This window comes from Bufo gargarizans, chromosome 4, assembly GCF_014858855.1.
Source record: "Bufo gargarizans isolate SCDJY-AF-19 chromosome 4, ASM1485885v1, whole genome shotgun sequence".
Classification (NCBI taxonomy): domain Eukaryota; kingdom Metazoa; phylum Chordata; class Amphibia; order Anura; family Bufonidae; genus Bufo; species Bufo gargarizans.
Genome location: NC_058083.1, coordinates 498,493,122 through 498,516,353, shown reverse-complemented (window position 1 = coordinate 498,516,353; position 23,232 = coordinate 498,493,122). Strand labels below are relative to the sequence as shown.

At 44.7% G+C, this 23,232-nt stretch overlaps 1 protein-coding gene across 1 annotated transcript in view; it reads right to left on the bottom strand.

Moving 5' to 3' along the window:
• Positions 1–23,232, bottom strand: part of THADA (THADA armadillo repeat containing) — a 579,731-nt gene that overhangs the window by 129,833 nt on the left and 426,666 nt on the right. Inside the window, exons 30-31 of the mRNA XM_044289288.1 lie at positions 16,038–16,156; positions 11,549–11,634 (exon numbers count right to left, since the gene is read on the bottom strand). Of these exons, the coding sequence (XP_044145223.1) occupies positions 11,549–11,634; positions 16,038–16,156 (205 nt within the window). The remainder of the gene's footprint in view (positions 1–11,548; positions 11,635–16,037; positions 16,157–23,232) is intronic.

The window sequence follows — 23,232 nt, the reverse complement described above, 5'->3', positions numbered from 1 at the left end:
AAAACCCTCAGGATCATTTAAGAAATTCCAAATGACTGTCTTACTGCGTCCCACCTCAGCAGCGATGGCGCGCTGTGAGAGACCCTGCCTATGCAGTTCAACAACCCGACCACGTTCAAAAAGGGAGAGTTTTTTTGCCTTTGCCATCACAACGTGTGACTACCTGACAGAAAATGACAATGAATCCACATCTTTGCACAGATTTGGCCTTTTAAAAGGCATGTGGTCCTAAATAGGGGTGCACCGAAATTTCGGCGGCCGAAAATATCGGCCGAGAATGCACCTAATCTGTTTCTGCCGATATTTTTACATATCGGCCGGAAATAGCGGGGAGGGACTGGGAGGAGGAGCTGGGGGCCGGTGCGTTCACTGTGCTCCGGCCCCCAGCTCCAGTAGTTATAAAATGTTGTACAATTAATAAGCATTCTATTCATTTGGCCCCCCTCTGCAGTATTACATTCAATACAGCCACATCCTACTCACAGGGCTGTGCTGGCCGGCCGGGCAGACGAGCGGCAGCGTCACGACTGACGTCACATGCCTGCGCCGCCTCCTTCATTCAGAAAGTAGGCCGGGCACATGACGTCAGTTGTGACGCTGCCGCTCCTCTGCCCGGCCGGCCAGCATTAAGATGACAGCCCTGTGAGTAGGATGTGGCTGTATTGAATGTAATACTGCAGAGGGGGCCTCATGAATAGAATGCTTATTAATTGTACAACATTTTATAACTACTGGAGCTGGGGGCCGGAGCACAGTGAACGCACCGGCCCCCAGCTCCTCCTCCCAGTCCCTCCCCGCTATTTTGAAATATTTTCTATTAATCTATTAATTGTACAATGGGGGCTGTGGATGGCACTGTTATGGGGTGGGGGTCTGTGGATGGCACTGTTATGGGGTGGGTGGGGGTCTGTGGATGGCACTGTTATGAGGTGGGGGGGTCTGTGGATGGCACTGTTATGAGGTGGGGGGGTCTGTGGATGGCACTGTTATGGGGTGGGTGGGGGTCTGTGGATGGCACTGTTATGAGGTGGGGGGGTCTGTGGATGGCACTGTTATGAGGTGGGGGGGTCTGTGGATGGCACTGTTATGGGGTGGGGGGTCTTTTAAAAGTATTTGGGCAAAAAGCCATTTTCGGTTTCGGTTTCGGTCAAGGGGTATCCTGAATTTTCGGTTTCGGTTTCGGACCAGAATTTTCATTTCGGTGCACCCCTAGTCCTAAACTTTTGATCAGCTGAAAAACAGCCTGTTTCAGTTTATTTGTTGTTTTCATTAAATTGAATGCTCAAAATGTTTAGTCTCACTCTCATTTCTTCTTGTTGCACGTTGAAGCTCTACTTGGAACCTTGTTAAGATCCAACAATGTAAAATATGATTTTTTGCCATTTTTCAAGTGGTCTTAAACTTTTGATCAGGACTGTATGACCAGAGGACCTTTGTAATGGAGAACCGATGGTGGCCTAAGGAGAGGCCCAACTGCTGGGCAGGTAGTGGGTGCCAGGCACCAAGCAGGGTGAGATGTTACACTTATTGTAACATTACTAAATTTGGAAAAAGAGAATCCTTAACTTTGCCATATAAAAAACAGCAAGTCAAAAAAGAGAACAAAAAACATAAAGCAAATATCTAAAGAACTGATGATCTATCCATTATTGTGTGGCCAGGCTACTAATGAGTATTCTTCAGACACTAAACATCCCTTCATCTCAGCTTTCAATAATTGAGTATTTTTTTTCACTCCATAAAAAAACAGAATGCTGAGGAATTTATTGGTGTCCTGTTGTCTTTACACAAACACCATAAAACCATAAACGTGTCCAGGGCCTGAGACACCAGCAAGTGCCACATGGTAAGTATCAGCTACACATACATCAATCTACAAAGACAACCCTCATGATGGAGAAGGCTGGGATATGGCTCATTACTGAATGATAAGAATGGAGGGGTTCTGGAATTCACCGTTTTTTATGTATTACATGAGGCCAGATTCAGTGTTATATAATATCGTACACTTAATACCCAAAAAAGTCTTTTCTAGTTCTAATTATGAAACTTAAAGGATGAGATCACTTATCTGGAATGAAGGTAATTACATTTCCTTAAACTGGTTTCCCACCATTGGATATACTGGTGTTGCATCCAGGGGAAATGACACATATCCACAGCCCTCTGTAAAACAAAGTGCCATCCCAGATACATATACAAAGATGTCACCAGGCTAATTGGGGGGGAAGGGGGTTATCAAATCGAATGCAAATGATAAGGTGGAGGGGTTCCCCATAGCAAACAACTTGTTTGCAAATTATGTTTTCAAAGCAGCCTCTGAAAAATTGGATCTGGAATCTTACAATACTGAACTGTTAAAGGGGTCGTCCCACCAATAATATTTTACAGTTTTCCAACCAGCACTCGGACCTGAAGACTTTTGTAATTGAAAATGTATTATAGCTACCGAGTTATTCAACGAAATCTCTCTGTAAAGCGCCACCTGCTGTTTGCACTTTTTCTAATTTCTCTGTCCTGCTCATTGAGATGCAAAGCACATGCTTAGTTCCACTCTACAACTGCCACTAGCTGCAGCAGACAGGACACACCCTCTGAGAATGAAAACTCCCCCTAAGCTGCTAGCCTGAAATAAATCTAGAAGAGCAATTGGAACAATGAATGGTGAGATCTCTGGATCCATGTGAGGTACAGGGCTGGTTCTAGCTTTGTTAGATAGAGGTTGTCATGGACTATATGATGTCCAATTTTAATTTTTTACATTAATCATGGGATAACCTCTTTAAGCCGTCTGTTGCTCCTGCCTCGCAGCTTCAGAGATCCCACCCGCTTGGCCTTACTTTCCTGCAGTGATGATATTTCGTACATGTGTGTGATAGCTGCAGCCCTCTGGCCTTAGCACTGATGCTAGCATGCAAGGCACAAGGCTGCTGAAGCCACTAATTGGCTGCAGAGGTCAAGTGCATGCAAACAAAAAACTTGTGGGTACCACCGCAGTGACAGGGGATTGAACAGTGAATACCAAGTGGTTTTTTTTTGTTTGTTTATTTTTTAATCACGTCTTACTCTTAGCCAAATCTTTTAAGATTGTAGACAACCCCTTTAATAGTATTGTGTCGATAGGCAGTCCACCTGGGGAGAGCTGAGAGAGGGGGGCTAGCAGCAAGACCTCATTTTTTTTGTCCAAAACTTTAAAAAAATAATAATGTTATTAAAAAAAAGGACCAAAGGACAAAACTTGATAGAAGCCTGAGGGTGCTCTCAAAGGCCCCTCTGCCACATAAAAGGACAACGTCATTTACAGGGGTTGTGCCACCATTAAATGTTATTTTAATATAACCCAGCATGAAAAACTACATACATTTGTAATATACTTTCTGTTACAAAATTGCTCTGGTTGTATAATGCCGCCCCCCAGTGTTTAATCTGTATAGTAATGTGTACGTCCACCTACTGAGGTGGTCACACATGCTCAGTCCCATCTTTCTACTGCCACCAGCAATATCTACCATTAGAAGCGGCGGCAGAAAATACAGACCTACTGAGAAAGGACATGCCTCCTGAGTCCTGACCTGTGATATAGATAGAGCTGCAGCAGAAAGGATAGACCCCCTGAGAAAGGACATGCCTCCTGACCTGTGATATAGATAGAGCTGCAGCAACAAGGATAGACCCCCCTGAGAAAGGACATGCCTCCTGAGTCCTGACCTGTGATATAGATAGAGCTGCAGCAGAAAGGATAGACCCCCTGAGAAAGGACATGCCTCCTGACCTGTGATATAGATAGAGCTGCAGCAAAAAGGATAGACCCCCTGAGAAAGGACACCATGCTGACTTGTAATAGGAAAAGAGCTGCAGCAGAAAGGATATGCCCCCAGAACTGTAATAGGGAGAGAGCTGCAGCAGATAGGACACCCTCCCTGAGAAAGCACACGCCCCTGAGCTGCTAACCTAAAGAGAATCTAGCAGAGGAATGAATGGGGAGATCTCTAGGCTGGTTCTAGCTTTGTTAGATGGAGACTGTTGTGTACTATATCAGGGATGCTGAACCTGCGGCCCTCCAGCTGTTAAACTACAACACCCACCATGCCCTTCTGTAGGCTGATAGCTGTAGGCTGTCCGGGAATGATGGGAGTTGTAGTTTTGCAACAGCTGGAGGGCCGGAGGTTGAGCACTATATGATGTCCGATTTTCATTTTTACATACATTTTGGCATAAAGACTCACAAGCCTCTCTGATACATAACATTTCTATTGTGCCCCAGATATGAACTTCATTATATGGCAGCTCTAGTTCAAACAAACTGTAATACAAAATTTTGATTGTTTCTCCTCGTTCTCCGGCTCACCTGGACACACTGCGTCCCTTTAATCAGTCACGTGTTTGATATAAATCCCGGCGTTCCGTTCATTGTTCACATGTCAGCTTCAGTTTTGTCGATTATTAATACAGATGAAGTCACTGACTTTGATATATATTTTGGGATCGTTTTCAGGTAGAACAATGAATAAAAAAGACTTGAAAAACAAAATGCCGAGCCGGGTCATTGTTGTCCTGTCAACATGTTTAGGCCTCATCTATTATTGTATTCAAGAGAAAAATCACTGCAGGTTCCTCGCTTCAGTAACTGAGCAGTCAACACCGTGATCCATCACCGCCAAGGAACCCTGCAAGTTATTTCTCTGGTACATTACAGAAAACTGCGAAATCATCCAAGTGTTACACCTGGAGGCAAAAACAAGGCCGATACTTCCACTGGACATACCTGCCTTATGTTCTAAAGCTCCTTAAAGGGCTTATCCCATGATTAATGGGACATCATATTGAAAGGGATGCTCAATCTGCGGCCCTCTAGCTGTTGCAAAACTACAACTCCCAGCATGCCCTAACAGCTGTAGGCTGTCCATACATGCTAGGAGTTGTAGTTTTGCAACAGCTGGAGGGCCGCAGGTTGGGCATCCCTAATATAGTACATGACAATCTCTTTCTAACAAAGCCACAACCAGCCCTGTACCTCACATGGATCCAGAGATCTCCACATTCATTGCTCTTCTATTTATTTAAAGCTTGTAGTTCGGGTGGGGGGGGGGGCTTTCTGCTACAGCTCTCTCTGTAAGGCCTCATGCATACGACTGTATGTATTTTGTGGTCCGCAAACCAAGAATCCGCAAAATATGGATACTGTCCATGTGCATTCCATGCGTATTATTCATGAGCCCAATAGTAGAAATAGCTACTTTGTCCACAAAACTGACAAAATTAGGACATCCTATATAATTTGCGGGATAGCACACTAGGGTTGCACAATCGATAATCTTGTACCCGGATCAATACGATACTGGGATTTGCTGTATTCCAATACTGGGCTGCACTACTGCGCAGCCTAGTATCTCTTGGAGAACATGGCACGCGCTGCCCTCGGTGCACACCATGTTCTCATCAGCCGGCACAGTGCAGGAGGAGAGAGTCCGCCACTGCCACCAATGAGAAGATAAGACTGATATGGGGGGACTGTTAACACTGTGCCACCAATGCAAACAATAACCCTTAATTACAAATGTAAGCTGCGGGTGCAGGCCGAGAGGTTAATCGACATGGTTCGGCGGGATCGTCGTTCCCCGTCATTGAGGCCAGGTGCCGACTGTGTGATACTGCATACACCCGCAGCCTACATTTGTATTTAAAGGTTCATGTCTGCATTGGTGGCGCAGTGGGTGACCTCCAACCCACCTCAGTATTATATTTATTGGTGGCCCAGTGGCTACAAGCGCACCCCCCCCAGTATGTTCATTCTTGGCAGTGGCAGCTTCCGATCGGAGCACCTGCACTGAAATTGCGGGGCTCAGATCGGTTACCATGGCAGCCAGGACACTACTGAAGCCCTGGCTGCCATGGTAATCTCCCTGCTGCTGTGTGTACTATGCACAGGGCAGCAGGGAGAGTGTAAAGTCATATTCACCCTAATAGAGCTCTATTAGAGTGATTAGGGTAAGGGATTAAAATATCCCAGGTTTCTATCCCCTTAAGGGGGCTAATAGTTATTAAATAAAGTAAAAAGAAACAAACACCAAAATATAAAAATTTAAATTACCCCCTTTCCCATTACATATAAAAATATATAAACAAAAAAATAAACATTTTTTAGTCACCTTGTCTCCTTCAAAAAATAGGATAGGACTGTTCTATAATGGGCCAGACGTTCCATAAAATGCGTAATGCACACAGCTTTTTGGTGTTTTATTTTTCTTTTGTGTGGTATCGAATGATAGAGTATCGCAATACTTTTATACGGTATTGAAATCTGAACAAAATTTGGGTATAGTGACAGCCCCACACACAGATGATATCTGTGTGCTGTCCACATTTTATGCATGTCTGTGTCCACACTAGAAAAAAAAAATTAAGATCAGACGTGGACCAAAAATATGGTCGTGTGCATATGAGGCTTTACTCTCGCAGTTTCTAACAGTAGATAGTGGCATTTGAAGGATGGAACTGAGCATGTGCAACCACCTCACCGAAATGGACAGAGAAATTAAGAAAAGAACAAACAGGTGGCGCTATACAGCTAGATTTGGGCACCACCATACATATAAGATAGTTGACCTGTCCCACCAAAATTGGCAGGTTCAGCAAACACTGGTCTAATGCGTATGGCCACCTTTACATAGCTTGGATGTTCTGCTCAGTGTTCCTTTAAAGGGTTAGCCCATGAAATGTATTTATCAACTATCTGCAGGATAGGCACTAAATATCAGATCACAGCTATTGTCTGACCTCTAGGTCTTCCTGTGAAACTGTCTTTCTTGGGGTTCACAATTCCCCTCTCTGAATGCAGTGGTAGCGCACATGTAGGTCCACCGTTCTATTTACATCTATGGGGCTAATGTAATGACAACTCTGTCAATCCCACAGAAGTAAATGGAGCGGTGTACCAACTTGTGCACCGTCGGCTACTTTCAGAAAGGGGATTTGGGACCCCTCTGTCATCCACTTACCTGTCTGTGCTCCCACTGGGAAGTCCAGTCGCGCTATAGCGCCAACATTGCTATGTTGATACGGCAACCAACCCCACTGACAGTGGGGCTGCTTGACCTACCAGGGAGCTGGGACGCAAGACCAATCAGGCTCTGTGCCGGAGTCACATGCTTCCTGAGGGCAGGCTATTTAAACAGGCAGCTGCCGGCCACAGTTACCTGTGATTGGTACTCCTGACTCACCAGCTGGTTGGGTATTTATTACTCTGGATCACTGACCTTTTGCCTGTTTCTCTGACATTGCCTCTCATTACTGATTTTGCCTCAGATGTTACCCCCTGGTATTTGACCCTGCCTGTTATTTGGCCTTGCTTGTTTTTGGACACTGTTGGTATCTGACTTATCGTTTGTGACCTCGCCTATGCCTGCTGACGTTGTCTCTGTCATTATCTCCTGGGTTCACTTTGCTTCTCTGTCTTACTCTTTTCCTATTTTGGTTTATGCCCCTGCACTTAGCTAAGTAGGGACTGTCGTCCAGTTGTGGGCCATCACTTAGGACGGATTGTTGAAATAGATTAAGACAGTGGTGTGGTTGGAACACACAGCTGCACTGTTCCCTACCGTTTCAGGACAACTTCGTTCATGGGTATTGCAGTGGTCAGACCATGTATAAAAATGTATCATGTGAAATCCTCTTTAATGGGAAAATCGACCAAACTTTAATTCTCTGAACATTTCCAGCCTATGTACTTTACCGTGCAGCCTTATTGTGTCTGTTCTCTCCTTCCAGAATAATAAACTCACTGCCACTCTACTGAAATGTATTGAGTACATTGCATCCTTACCACAACCCCCATCCTAAACCTGCAATGTACTGTACTGGCCTGGAGATTGACATAATGATGGGTCACAGTACAGATACAAGGCAAAATCTAAACACACAATAAGTCTGGATTAAAAGGACGGGAGGAGGGGAAAGAGGAAAAAAAAGGGGGGGGGGGGTGGCGGAAAGGAAATTAACTTGAAATAGAAACAACAAAAATTTAGCCAAGAAAAACTCAAAATGATGTATATAGGAAAATCTCAAGTTCTGCTGCCCGAACACACTAATATAGCATTCATGACAGTGGAAAGGAATGAGGCAGAAAACCGCACAAGGGGAAAATCAAATAAACACAATAAATAAGTGTACGTGAAGGGACTGTGGGAAGGACAAATATATTCTATAGGTTTTCTCCAAGCTCCACGTATAAATCTATGCCTTCACAGAAACACGAATCCCTGCAATGCTATTCCATAAATGAAAACATCTTGACACCTTCATTACTGCTCCCGGTGTAATGAATATTGTACAGTTCAGGGCACCGATAAATGCCACCTCTGCTACTGGTGACATCAGAGTCTGAACTGCATGATCATATTTGTAGAACGAGATGTATGCTGGCCACATCCGGTCCATCCGAAAGGGGCCATATGCCTGAATAGTAAAAGGTTTGAGCCTTTATAAGTTATGCTTCTGCCACCATACCTGTAATATGTGCCATGGGACGGGGACCAGGCGTCATGTAGTGACGGAGGAGGGGGTCACCTGTTGGTCCACCTGAACATTCTGCAGAGTTATATATACAAGTAAGGGGCAGACTGGCCATAGACCCTACAGGGAAATTTTATGGTGGGCCAATACCAAAGCCCTCTTTACAGCGGCCTGCAGGGTACATCCGATACTCTCATTATTAATTAATGCTAGGAGCATCAGGTACTCCTGAATTCAACTGTATCATCACCATCCACAGGACTGTGCTACAGCTGAATGCTGCAGCAGGGGTGGCAGTAATTTGTACTGCACTTTGGTATCTGGTTCTGCTAAGGCAAGATCGTGTGCTGCATTGTGGTATTTGGTTCTGCTGGGGCAGTATTTTGTGCCCTACTGTGGCATTTGGTTTCCCTGAGGCGGTATTTTGTGCTGCACTAAGGTATTTACAGCTCCACCTACTTCTGTTGTCCTTGCCTACTTGTCTTGACTTGCCTTCTGTCAATTTGGACCCACCTACAACATGGGGCCACTTTTATTTTTTTCCAGGGCCACTTTAAGTTCCCAGCTCTTCCCTTAATACAAATACTGTAATAAGTAATGGCTTGCATATGCCTGTCACGATACAAAGAGGGACGCTATCAATGTAGTGGTCGTATGCTACATCAGGTGACTATAGCAACCATCGCTTCGTCACCATTGTTTCCATGTTCTCCCATTTCTCAGCACATGTTACAGATCGGGAGGGGAAGCACAAAATTGTGCCAATTATAGTTAAAAATGGACAGCCCCTTTAAATTTTAGCCCAACTTGCCATCGGCATTGGATGCCAACTAGTTTTGGCATGTTGGATTTTGACTTGCTTGAATCTTCTTATCCTAAGAGATAAGTGGTGTCTCACGGCTGCTTCCATGTTTAGCAGATCCCAACGTGCATGTTTATGGGTGAATTATGGGAGGGGACGTGACGCTTTGGAAGAATGACTATACCGATCACGGCTATCTGGGGCGCATGGCCAACTATACAGGTGCATAAAAAAAAATGTCCACTGGGCTATGCCTAATGTAAGGTCTGAAAAGGGCCACACCCCGCCCCTTCTGACCTGCACTAGGTAAAATACTGGACAACATATTCCTGGAGTTCTTCTTTAAAGGGCAACGGTCATATTTTCATAAAAAAATCTAGCATATGTTACTGCTGCAGCAGCATTATGCATAAAGCAATCTTTAGTTTCTTCACATAGCACTGTTTTCCTTGAAATTTTCTCTTAGTTACGGCTGTTTAAACATTTACAATATGAGGACCTTCTCAAGATGGCTCTTCTGCCAGTTCTCTGAAGCCAAAACTGCTTTCCCTCACTTCCCATACACACTTGCTGTAGCCAGCAGCTTCCTGCCAGCCAATCAGATTGGATTACTGAGAGACACGCCTCCTCACTCTGAAGCCTAGTGCAGGCATGCAGTGTGAAGGACCGCCCCTCCATCTTCCCATCTTCTTAGCCAGAGACAGACAAGCCATAGCAACGGTCTTTTAAGGGAGAAGTGGAAAGGGACAGGAGACATAATTGAAAGCTGTTATTATAAAGTAATTACAGATATTTTGACAATCATTGACAGACTAACTTATATACATGCCTAGCTCTAATAAACTAGCAAATAAAATAAAAATATGACAGTTACCCTTTAAGGCAGACCGGCCATGCAGCCCTATTCCTCACATTGCTATAGTAGCGGGGGGGCATGTACGCCAGAAACAGTAGCACTATAATCACCACAAACATGGGTGTAATATCATCATAACCGCACTTGTCGGTGGCTTCACCTGGGTGCAGACAGCAGCCGCACCCATGACATCCTGTTATCGGGTCCCTGTGTTTTTGGGCTTATAATCGCAACATTTGCATGAACCAAAAAAATTGTATGTCATTTTATTTAATTTTTTTACTGTTATGTTATCAGCTAAGCATATGTCGACATAGTCTAATATCGAGTAAAACGATGGGACGCTCAATGTTTAGAGTGCTATTGCTCTTGATGAAGAAAGATGCCCTAAATATAAACTGATCACATGGTGTCCTGCCGCTGACAGCACCAACAGTCCAGGCAGCAAGTGCACCATTCCCCTACAGCGCCGCCACAGGTGGCATGAAGTACTGCATGGTGCCTACTGAAATCAATGGACTGACTTTTTAATGCACTCTCCTCTGTGGCTAATTGATGGAGTCCCTGACAACTCTTCTCTAACAGGTGTTTAGAAAACCCATTGGTGAATTCCCTAATATTTGAACATGTAAGTATAAAAAACTTGACACTCCAGGCGCTGCACTGGTATCTTGTAAAATAGTATTGATAAGAACCATTAAAAATATGCAATTAAAATAGATACGTGCCTTTTAGATACGTACTTTGGCTGAAACGCGTAGCTACTTTAATTGCATATTTTTAATGGTTTTTACCAATAAATACTATTTTACAAGATAACCAGTGCAGTGCGCCGAGTCTCTCGTTTGTTATACTTGCCTTTTCTGATTCTGTTCTGGCGGGAATGAGGGTCCCGCATTCTCCATTTGATGGAGCCCAGATCGAGCATGTCCACTGCCGCTCCATTCAACTATCAGCAGAGAGCGCTTGGCTTTCCTTGGCAGTCCCATAGATTTGAATGGAACAAATGCAGACATACGCGACCATTCGAATGTGGGAACATGGAACCCCTGTTATTGGGATTGGCGGTGGTCGGACCGTGACGGATCAGACCTCTATCCCTGTAAAAAATTCTTTATTTTTTGAAACTCCGCCAGTCTTGTCCACTGCGCCGCGTACGCAGCTCAGCCGCAGCTGCAATACGGCACACCGCCGGTGTAGAAAACTTGCACTATTTCATGAAGAAAGCATGCAATCTCTAAGCACAACATAATTTTTCAGTATCAAGTAGCTGCATTATTTTTTTTTAACCAGTGGAAATGCCGTTCCTCACCCCATCCATGGATGAGCAGCCAGCGGAATGGACAAACACTCCGCTTGCACAATTCTCTCTCACATACCTTGGTCTCTGTCCGTTCCAAAATAACTGATGACTGTATTGAGGATGTCTGTAAATGTTGCTCTGGTTACTAGACATGGATTTTGCCTAAAACGAGAATTTGGAAAAAAAAAGGTTAAATCCTAAAGGCCCTTCATTTGCGGCCGCAGAGCCTGTAGGTGCCTGCTTTACAGAACAATGGCAGAACGTAATGTAAAACTGAGCTGCTTTTCCTTCCCCTGTGGCCATGAGATAAATACATAAATATGCATTGATTGGCTCCCTGCTTTTAGTGACCTAATGTATTATTCAATGTAATTCAATCTAGGCCCAGTGCATATGATTCTGATCAGGACATAAGCTGCAAAACCAAACCAGCGACGGAAAATCACATTATACTCGTAATGAGAAGTGTTCGGAACGAGCACGAGACAGCAATACATGGCAGACAATGGCGGGCGCAAATCTGCAGCATTTTTAACTCATTTCACCCCAACAGAGAGCTTCTGATAATCTGGCATTCATGGGACTAGTGTTATACCATACCATCAGATCTCGTGGACTACTGGGCTTATTGTTACCAAAACTTTTGGTAAAAATCAGGGGGTAAACAAGGATGGACTGTCCTCAGGATAGGCCATCGATGTGTCACTGGTGGGGTCTGATGTCCTGCACAACGAAGGGGCCCCTCCACTGTCCACACAGAACAGAAGCTCGTTCCATTCCCTTTATTGGCCCCAAATAGGACTGAGCTGCAGTACCAGGCACTGTCACCTGTATGGGTGACGCACCGCGCCCATGTAAACAATAAGACTACATTCACATATTTTTGGTCTGTAACCGATCGGCATTTTATTGCGGATCGCAGGCAGACCCATTAATTTCTAAGGAGCCACAAAAAAAATGCAGACAGAGGAGACCGAGATGTCATCCGCGTGCTGTACACATCCGTGCCACAAATTATAGAACAGGTCCTATTCTTGTCCGTTTTGGATATATTCATAAGTAAGAGCAGGATGCACATGGATCTCATCCATATTTTGCAGATCCTCAATTTGTGGACTGCAAAATGGATATAGTCGTGTGAATACAGCCTAATGGATATGTGGCCCTTGCAGGAGTATCGGCACCCATCCACTTTGCAGATGGGCGAGGATCCTGGAGCCTAAACACCCACCGATCAAATATTGATGACCTATCCAAAAAACGAGGGGCATGTTCCTGATGGTCTGGAGCTTTTCTACCTTGTTTGGTTGCAGTGTTTTTGGACCACAGAAGCCATGTTATCAGTGGCGTAACTAGAAATGACTGGGCCCCACAGCAAATTTTTTAATCGCCCCCCCCCCCCCTTCCCCATGCAACCCCTACTCCTGTGGCTAGTCAAGATTGCATCTCTCAGACGAGGCCCGGCAGCCGCTCCGTCCATTTCCTACACGCATATACTGTATATAATGTCATTGTATAATACTGTTAAGGGGGCCCTGACAATAAAATCTTTTAGACCTCATCCTGGGTGGGCCTCGTCTGAGTTTGGGCCCGAAAGCAGCCACTTTCCCTATAGCTATGCCCCTGCATAGCTATAAGAGGTTCGTAGGCTGTTCCGCTAGACAGACGGAGAATTGTCTGGACACAAAACGCAGCATACAGCGGTTTGTGTCTAGCCAACTCTCCGCTTGTCTGCCGGAACAGCCTACAGACCTCCGCCAGACCCCATCATACTTAATGGGGACGGCAGACATTAAGTCAGTGTAGGATCCGGTGAACTCCGGGAGGCTGTTCTCTGCCAGAACAGCCTGCCGGAGGTGTGAAGGTAGCCTAACACAAGTGCTTGAGTTTAGGCCTCCTCTGTCCAATTCTTTATTTTTTATGGATCTCCCCATTTCACTTTCTGGGAAAGTTACCAACCAACCAATATAACCAGCTCTACGGTCATAAATGGTGTTGCAATACCAGACGCAGCCTACAGACAAGGGTGGCACCATTTCTGGGAAGCACAGCGGATTTATATCAGTAATCCTGGACGGCAGAACTGAGTTTTAGGACTCGATAGAAGAGGACAAGTGAAAGACTTTTTCCATTTATTGTATGGCATATGTAGAATCTTGAGGAACAGACACTGACCTGTTCAGTAATGAACGGGAATCTCTGCTGTGTACTGCACTCATGTATACTGATGCGCCGTAAACAAGAAACATTTACATCTATGCTACTGAATAAACAAGTATATGGACTAGTTGCTCCCTGTTCCCGGTGGACATTGCTGGAACATATGACGCTACGCTCTGACGCTGACAGAGTCTGCTATGTCTGTTTGCAGTCAGAAGAAGACGACGACTGGAAAACGGGATGTTGGAGGAATGTGTATAGCGCTGGACTCTACACAGGCAGTCCAGTCACAAGAATCCACCATGCCAGGAATAGGTGAATGAAGACATACGGTATTTCCTTACCTGGGATGTGACAGCCATGTTACATCGACAGCACGTAGAACCTCCAACTTGATCAGAACCAAGATAGAGCACCCATAGATATCTAGGGGTTCAGACTCAAATTTCAGATGTGGCATGCTCCCCTAGATTACAGAGCTAGTCTACCATAGAAGATTTGTTTCTAAAGCAGAATATCTCCAAGGTATGGTGCTTTGATTTAACGTCCCAAGGAGGGCCTACAGCTCCATAGATTGGGACCACAGGGACTATGCATGCTGCTGTACAGCCTCCTGCACATGGTTGTCTTGTGTACATCAGTCTTAATGGGGATTATACATCTCTGGTGACTTTCTCTTCAGACCCCCCAGCATGGCTGGACCGGCGATCGTGATCACACCTAACTGATTCCTGCTGCCGGGTTCGTGCTCCATCACCGGCTCTGCAGGTCCTGGGTCTCCCTGCGTCAACATCCGTGACCACTGCAGCCAATGACTGACCACAGTGATGACGTGTCACCCATGTAGCATCAGTCGCATGAGTGAACAGTGACTGCAGTGGTCATGTGACCCATGTCAAAACGAATGTCGATGCAGGGAGACGTAGGACCTGCAGATCCGACGATGGAGCCATAACTCCTTTAAAGCTCTGAACCCAGAAATATCCCCATTTTCATCCAGGCAGCCCCTCTGATATAAGCATTTCATATTCCGATGCTGGATTGCGCAGGGCAAGGGCTTGTTTGTTTATATTTTCACACTGCTAGGCGGAGGCTTTCACCTAGCAGTGTAGCCGGTGAGGTCACCAACACTGAACGGCTGGCTTCAGCACTGACGTAGCCATTTTACAGGCCCAGTGCCGGTGACGTCACCTGGCTCACTGCAGGGAGAGCATGATGTCAGGGGGGCTGCCTGGGTGAAAATGGGGGTATGTCCGGGTTCAGCTCTGAACCCAGACAACCCCTTTAAAGAGCCCATAAACCTTGCACAGATATTGGTTGAACGCTTATTGGGTTTAGAACTATTCCTCCTGTACCCCATACACAGGCATGTATTCTCAATGAGGAGAGGGGAGTTAGCCAATGCCAACAGATTATCATCTCCTATTCATGCTTGTTCCCCATAATTGCCCAATGTAAAGGTGCTGCCAATCCCCCAACAAATGAGCAAATGCTCATGTGATTTGATCGTTTATGTGGCACCTAAAATTGGCATTTGTGGGAAGCACACTGTCCTGTGTCAATAAATAATGAATCTATATGGGGATGAACAATTGTAGTAACGAGCGGGCAATGACTGGGAACAAACCGTTCATTACGCTTCTTATTGCCCCATGTAATTCGGCCTGAGGCAGGCCGTATTTAAAGGTAAAGCTAACCATATATATTAGTTTCCAGTGTTCGCCACAATTTCTGGCGGCTCTCCGTCACAAATAGGGTTTCAAAAGGGGTCTGGATGCGTTGCGAGACAAGATATTACAGTAGTTACTGTAGTACATTGCTTGAGATGGTTCATTCATCATATTCTGATGACATATGGTCAGGGGAATGTTCAATTCAGAAGAATAAGGGGAGAAATGGACATGAGGTACAGAGGATATGTTTAACTGGTAAGTAATGCCAAGAGGAGACCTAATTTAGTATGCCCCCCCTGTTCAGAGCCCCCTCTATTAGCCAAAGAACTAACACAAAGCACATTTCTCCAGGAGGACCTGGCACATCCATGCATTGCACAGACAGTTTGTTAATTTCAGTATAAATTCTTATAGTCACCTGTGGTGGCGCTGTAGGAAAACAGAGCACTTGTTGCTGGTTTTCCCACTGATTGCAGCTGATCAATGAAGGTCCCAGAAAATTCTACAACTATCTTATCATCAAAAAATACTTCTAACAAACATAAATTATCCAAAGTTATTAGACAACCTTTCTCATATATATTTTATTAAATTATTTTTTATACCAGAATCAGCTTTATTATTTAATTTATTTAATTTATTCTTATAAATAAATTCTTTTTCATGATCGATCAAAGCTGAGAAGAAGCCTTTCTATCACACCTCATCAGCAATTTTTTTGATCCAACATACCTCTTGGCAAGCCAAAGCTTCGCTTTCAAGCTGTCGGTGATGTCACGGATCTCCTGCTGAAGCCTCTGTGAATTAGTTATGTGTTTTGCCTCAAAGAAGGACTGCAGCATGTATAAAACCTAAGAGAAGCAGAAGAGAAAAAAAATTAGAAAAAAAAAAAATGCCAGTGCTGTAAAAACACGTTCTAATCCCAGCTCCTGTGAACCTACCGCTCATGAGAATCCGTCCTTTGATGGGTGAATGGGCACCTGTAAGCGAAGGGCGGAAGCCAGGCTTTCAACTGGAAAGACTGCTCCCATTGGAGAAGCCTACAAATGTACTAGGCCCAAATCCTTTCCTTGTTTATAAATCACCGCCTGTGAACGTCTTTTATGGAGGATGAAAAAAGCCAAATTACCTCACCATGCCATCATGGTTTCCTAATGAAATCACATCCTTACAATTAAAAACAACCGATGAAGGCGCTGGTATGCCGAAATCCAACTACAACAACTAACCCGCGCTCTCGGGCCAATAGTTAAATAGACACAATATGACGGACACTTCCTAAACCTACATAGGAGAGAAAAGCTGGATTTCAGACTATCCACGGCTAAATCTTCCTCTACAATTTCTGGTCTGTCCGTCCGTATTTGACACGCGGGGTTGACTTAAAGGGGTTATGCCATGATTGATGTAAAAAATGAATATCAGACATCCTATAGAACATGACAATCTCTTTCTAACAAAGCTAGAACCAGCCCTGTACCTCACATGGGTCCAGAGATCTCCTCATTCATTGCTCTGCTAGATTATCTTCAGCCTGGCAGCTCCGGGGACATGTCCTTTCTGCTGCAAGCTCTCGCCTTGTAACTGCCACAGCTTCTAATAGAACATATGGCAGGTGGAAATAAAGATTTAAACTGACCGTGTGCGACCAGCCCAGTGAGACGGACAAAAAATATAAGGAAAAGAGCAAACAGCAGGTGGCGCTATACAGATAGATTTTATTAAATAGCTCAGTGGCTATGCAAAATTTTTAATTACATGCAATTACAAAAGTATTCAGATCCAGGTGCTGGTCTGAAAAGTACCACCCATGAACGCTTGACTACATATGACTACCCATACCGTACACCTATAGATATACAATACAGTATGCATTCTATGTATACACCACAGCATGTCAATAGGTAAGAACAGTATGTGGATCTTCCTTCGCACACACATGTACTATAATCTTTTCCTGGCCTACTAAAATAGACATTATACACAGTATATAATAATAATATACTAAAATGTGAAATCAATCTACTTCACCTTGCATAGAATTTACTAACATATCATAGGGTTAGTTCACATGAACGTTTTTTGCGTTTTGCATACGGGCCGTTTTTAGCGTTCTGTATACGGTCCGCAAAAAAAACTGAATGTACTACGTATGCATTCCGTTTCGGTATTTCCGTTGAAAGATAGAACATGTCCGTGGATCCTTTCAAGTCAATGGGTCCGCAAAAAAAAAATTAACACATAAGGAATGTAGTCCATATGTCTTCAGTATCCGTTCCGTTTTTGTGGAACCATCTATTAAAAATTTTATGCCCAGCCCAATTTTTTCTATGTAATTACTGTATACTGTATAGGCCATACGAAACAACGGGACAGAAAAACAGAAACAAAAAACGAAACAACTGATCAGTGAAAAACGGACCGCAAAACAATAAAAAAAAGTCATATGGCCCTTAGGCTGAGATGTTTAGTCAATCTTGGCATAAATGTTGCAGTTTTGTCTCATGAAAAAAAAAATGCAAACCATGACCATGAAGAAACGCCCTAATGGAGGATCTCTACTGCCCCATCTTCTATGAGCAGCACCTAGTTGGGGTCTGGGGTCCGAGGTTTCAACATCTTCTCCATGTCTGTGTAAGTTTACTCTGGGGGGCTTCAGCTTCCGCCAAACTCCACAGACATATTGTCCGCCTGTCCTCAAAATAGATCATCAATATGTGATCAGTGGAGGTCCGACTTTGACGTCAGCGTACGTTGGTCACATGACCTAAGCACAGCTTAGCTCAGTCCCATTTAAGTGAATGTGCTTGAGCTGCAATACCGAGCACAGCCACTATACAATGTATGGCGCTGTGGTTGGAGAGCTGTGAGGAGGCTGCAGTGCTCACCGAAACGCTACGGTCTCTTCTGCCAGGTGTGGGACCCCAAACCTATTAATGGCCCTATCTCGAGGAAAGGCCACCAATATACAAATCCCAGACAACCCCTTTAATCCAGAAATGCTACGATATACATAGATACTGTTTTCTGGGTAGAAATTGTTAAAAGGGGTTATCCAACCCCGATGCCTGGGCACCTCATATAGATTATACTTACCCAGTTCCCATTGCGGCCTCATCAGATGTATTGAACTGCACGACGGGAAAATGCAGAGACGACCGTGCTGGGATCAGGAGCGATGCGGGTGCGATGCGGATGCCGGGGTAAGTATAATCTATATAAGGGGCCCGGGCACTGTGGGGTCAGATAACCCCTTTAATTGAGTATATTCGAGGTATAGAACAGGTGGAAGCGGAGGCCAGCATGCTGCGTTCCCACAAGCTGTGACTATAACAAATCTCTTGTACCTGCTTAAAAATAGCGTGAGTGGTCACAGGCGCGACCTGCAGTAAAGTCTCTCCAGTTACACAAGGAAAAAAATAACAGCAATAAAAAACCCATGTCCAATACTATATATAAAGCTATATATATAGTACATATGTTTTGATTTATGGTTTGGAGAAGCGCTGCTGATGTAGAAGTTGTGTGCAGTGTAAGGAGGATGCCCGGGATAATGCTAGTCCTGGCCCTGGGCAGATAGCGCAGCGGTTTACCAAATTTCCTGAAACTTTCTGAGGTTTAGTAAGTTCTATATTTAACGTCATTATAGGTGCTAGTCACACAGCTTGGCAAAGCTACACCTTTCCTTGCGTGTCAGTTTTAGCGAATATTTATACTCCCCGTGAAATAATTCTGGAGCATCTTTTCTTGCCCAGCTGCCTTGGGTCTTCCCTCTGTTATTCCTCTTGGAAATGTAGGAGTAAACTATCAGATGGGCCTTACTATTCTGGTGGTCAGTAGGCTGTGTAACCACAGTGTCTGACAATGACCTAGAATACTAACACCACCTATAAACCAGGTTCTCCCCAAAGCTCCGGGCCTCTGAACCAAGGCCATGGACTAACCCTGCTCTATGCGTCTGGGGCAGAAAAGCTCAATGCTTATGGCACGCAATGTACCCTGCCGTGAATTTTCATATGGAGGTAGTAGAAGCCATGAACGAATTAAGTCGTAAAATGGTTATGTACACGAAGTATGGGAATTTTACGGCACCCCCTTCTCCTGGACTTGGCAGGGTTTTTATACAGGGTGAAAGCACTACTTAAAGGGGATGTGTCCCCCCTCCTGGCCAGAACCGCAAAGGAAAGCATACTTACTTGCTTCCTGACACTAGCTCCCAGCTCCTGCGCTCTCCACCCTCCTCTCAGGTCACTGAATGTAAACTTCCGGTTTGACGCCTCTGCAGCCAATCACTGGCTGCAGTGGTGACTTGCTCCCTTTGTGTCACGTAACCATTTGGCATAACGCAAGAGGAACAGGTCACCGCTGCAGCCAATCACTGTCAAAATGGGAGTTCACATCCAGGGACCCGAGTGGAGCAGCGGAGGCCGGAGAGCACAGGAGCCATTGTCGGGAAGAAGGTAATAACTTCCCAAACGTGCACAAGCCCTTTAAAAGGGTTTTCCGGGATTTTTATGTTGATGGCCTATCCAAATATATATGATTGGTCGGAATCCAACACCTCGCATCCCCACCGATCAGCTGTTCTGCAGGAGCTCCGGCGCCAGAACTACACAGCTCTGTCCATGGTGTAGTGGATGGCGCTGTGCACTGCAGCGCTGCTCCAACTGAAGTGAATGAGCTCAGCACTGTAGTACCCAGCTACATCTGCAACACAGTGGACAGAGCTGTGTACTTCTGGCGTCAGAGCTACTGCTGAACAGCTGATCTACAGGGAGTGCAGAATTATTAGGCAAATGAGTATTTTGACCACATCATCCTCTTTATGCATGTTGTCTTACTCCAAGCTGTATAGGCTCGAAAGCCTACTACCAATTAAGCATATTAGGTGATGTGCATCTCTGTAATGAGAAGGGGTGTGGTCTAATGACATCAACACCCTATATCAGGTGTGCATAATTATTAGGCAACTTCCTTTCCTTTGGCAAAATGGGTCAAAAGAAGGACTTGACAGGCTCAGAAAAGTCAAAAATAGTGAGATATCTTGCAGAGGGATGCAGCACTCTTAAAATTGCAAAGCTTCTGAAGCGTGATCATCGAACAATCAAGCGTTTCATTCAAAATAGTCAACAGGGTCGCAAGAAGCGTGTGGAAAAACCAAGGCGCAAAATAACTGCCCATGAACTGAGAAAAGTCAAGCATGCAGCTGCCAAGATGCCACTTGCCACCAGTTTGGCCATATTTCAGAGCTGCAACATCACTGGAGTGCCCAAAAGCACAAGGTGTGCAATACTTAGAGACATGGCCAAGGTAAGAAAGGCTGAAAGACGACCACCACTGAACAAGACACACAAGCTGAAACGTCAAGACTGGGCCAAGAAATATCTCAAGACTGATTTTTCTAAGGTTTTATGGACTGATGAAATGAGTGAGTCTTGATGGGCCAGATGGATGGGCCCGTGGCTGGATTGGTAAAGGGCAGAGAGCTCCAGTCCGACTCAGACACCAGCAAGGTGGAGGTAGAGTACTGGTTTGGGCTGGTATCATCAAAGATGAGCTTGTGGGGCCTTTTCGGGTTGAGGATGGAGTCAAGCTCAACTCCCAGTCCTACTGCCAGTTTCTGGAAGACACCTTCTTCAGGCAGTGGTACAGGAAGAAGTCTGCATCCTTCAAGAAAAACATGATTTTCATGCAGGACAATGCTCCATCACACGCGTCCAAGTACTCCACAGCGTGGCTGGCAAGAAAGGGTATAAAAGAAGAAAATCTAATGACATGGCCTCCTTGTTCACCTGATCTGAACCCCATTGAGAACCTGTGGTCCATCATCAAATGTGAGATTTACAAGAAGGGAAAACAGTACACCTCTCTGAACAGTGTCTGGGAGGCCGTGGTTGCTGCTGCACGCAATGTTGATGGTGAACAGATCAAAACACTGACAGAATCCATGGATGGCAGGCTTTTGAGTGTCCTTGCAAAGAAAGGTGGCTATATTGGTCACTAATTTGTTTTTGTTTTTGAATGTCAGAAATGTATATTTGTGAATGTTGAGATGTTATATTGGTTTCACTGGTAAAAATAAATAATTGAAATGGGTATATATTTGTTTTTTGTTAAGTTGCCTAAAATTTATGCACAGTAATAGTCACCTGCACACACAGATATCCCCCTATAATAGCTAAAACTAAAAACTACTTCCAAAAATATTCAGCTTTGATATTAATGAGTTTTTTGGGTTCATTGAGAACATGGTTGTTGTTCAATAATAAAATTAATCCTCAAAAATACGACTTGCCTAATAATTCTGCACTCCCTGTATGGAAGTGCAGGGTGTCAGATCCCCACTGATCAGACACATGGCCACCAATATAATTATCTTAAAAAAATACTTTAAATCCTTCACTGCTGGTTGGGGACAGAAGGGTTACCCATTGTGTGCCATCTGAACCAACCAATTTGGGCTACCAAAATTTTTTTTGCTGTGTTTTTCTTGCCATGACACATAGGGGCCTGTTTAATACCACAACAGCTGATCGGAGGAGGTGCGTTGTGTCGGAGGCCCGCAATCTGATACGGATGGTCCATCCTGAGGACAACAAAATCCTGGACAACCTCTAAAGCCCAAGACCTGGCACCGTGCCCATAAGCTGTGTGGTCTTAACTTAAAGGCAATGGACAACTTCAATTTTCTCTTAGGATTGCATTTTAGTTATTTTGGGCTAAAAGTCATTGGCCTTTATTAAAAATGTTCAGCCATTTCTGAGATGCAAGGGTTACAAATGAGTCTGTTTGCAAGCTGTCTGGTCTGTTTTCTTTGAATTCTGGTCTGAGGCTCATGTAGAGCTCTTATCTCTGATCTCCTGACCTCATAAACACTCATTATAGCTCAATTTTAACCAAACTGATAAGAATATGTCAGGAGATCAGAGATAAGAGCTATATGTGAGCCCTCAGATGACTTGCAAAGAGACTCATTTTTATCACTTGTATCTCAGAAATGGCTAAACATTTTTAATAAAGACCAACTGAAAAAGTGAAGTAAAATGCAATCATTAAAAAAAAAATGCCCCTGAAGGTGTTCATAGCCTTTAAAGGGAACCTGTCACCGGGATTTTGTGTATAGAGCTGAGGCCATGGGTTGCTAGATGGCCGCTAGCACATCCGCAATATCCAGTCCCCATAGCTCTCTGTGCTATTATTGTGTAAGAAAAACGATTTGATACATATGCAAATTAACCCGAGATGAGTCCTGTATGCGAGATGAGTCAGGGACAGGACTCATCTCAGGTTAATTTGCATATGTATCAAATCAGTTTTTCTTACACAATAAAAGCACACAGAGCTATGGGGACTGGATATTGCGGATGTGCTAGCTGCTATCTAGCAACCCATGTCCTCAGCTCTATACACAAAATCCCGGTGACAGGTTCCCTTTAAAGTAACACTCCTATTAAAACTGATACTAAAAGGGCAGCATCAGACTGAAGTCCATTGGACCTACCAGAGCAACTGATTCTGAGGGCCCATCCTCTGCTCATACAGGACCTTAAAGGGGCTATCCAAGACAAATAAAATGCCCCCAATATGCCCGGGCCCCTTACACTGAATCTACTTACCTGGCTCCCCACGCCGCTCCTGGTCCCAACACTGTCACTGCTGCTTCTCCCCGAGCGCGGATGAAAACATCCGGTGTCGGAGGAGGGTAGCAGCCAATGGCAGATGGGGACAAGCCTCCCTAGCGTCACCCGCGATGCTAGAGAGGCTCATCCCGATACCCGCCTGCCACCCAGATGTTTTCATCCGCGCACGGGGAGAAGCAGCAGCGGCGGTGCAGGGAGACCAGGAGCGGTGCAGGGAGCAGTGAACCAGGTAAGTATATTCAGTGTGAGTGACCAGGCCTAAGGGGGAGCATTTTTTTTGTCTCTGA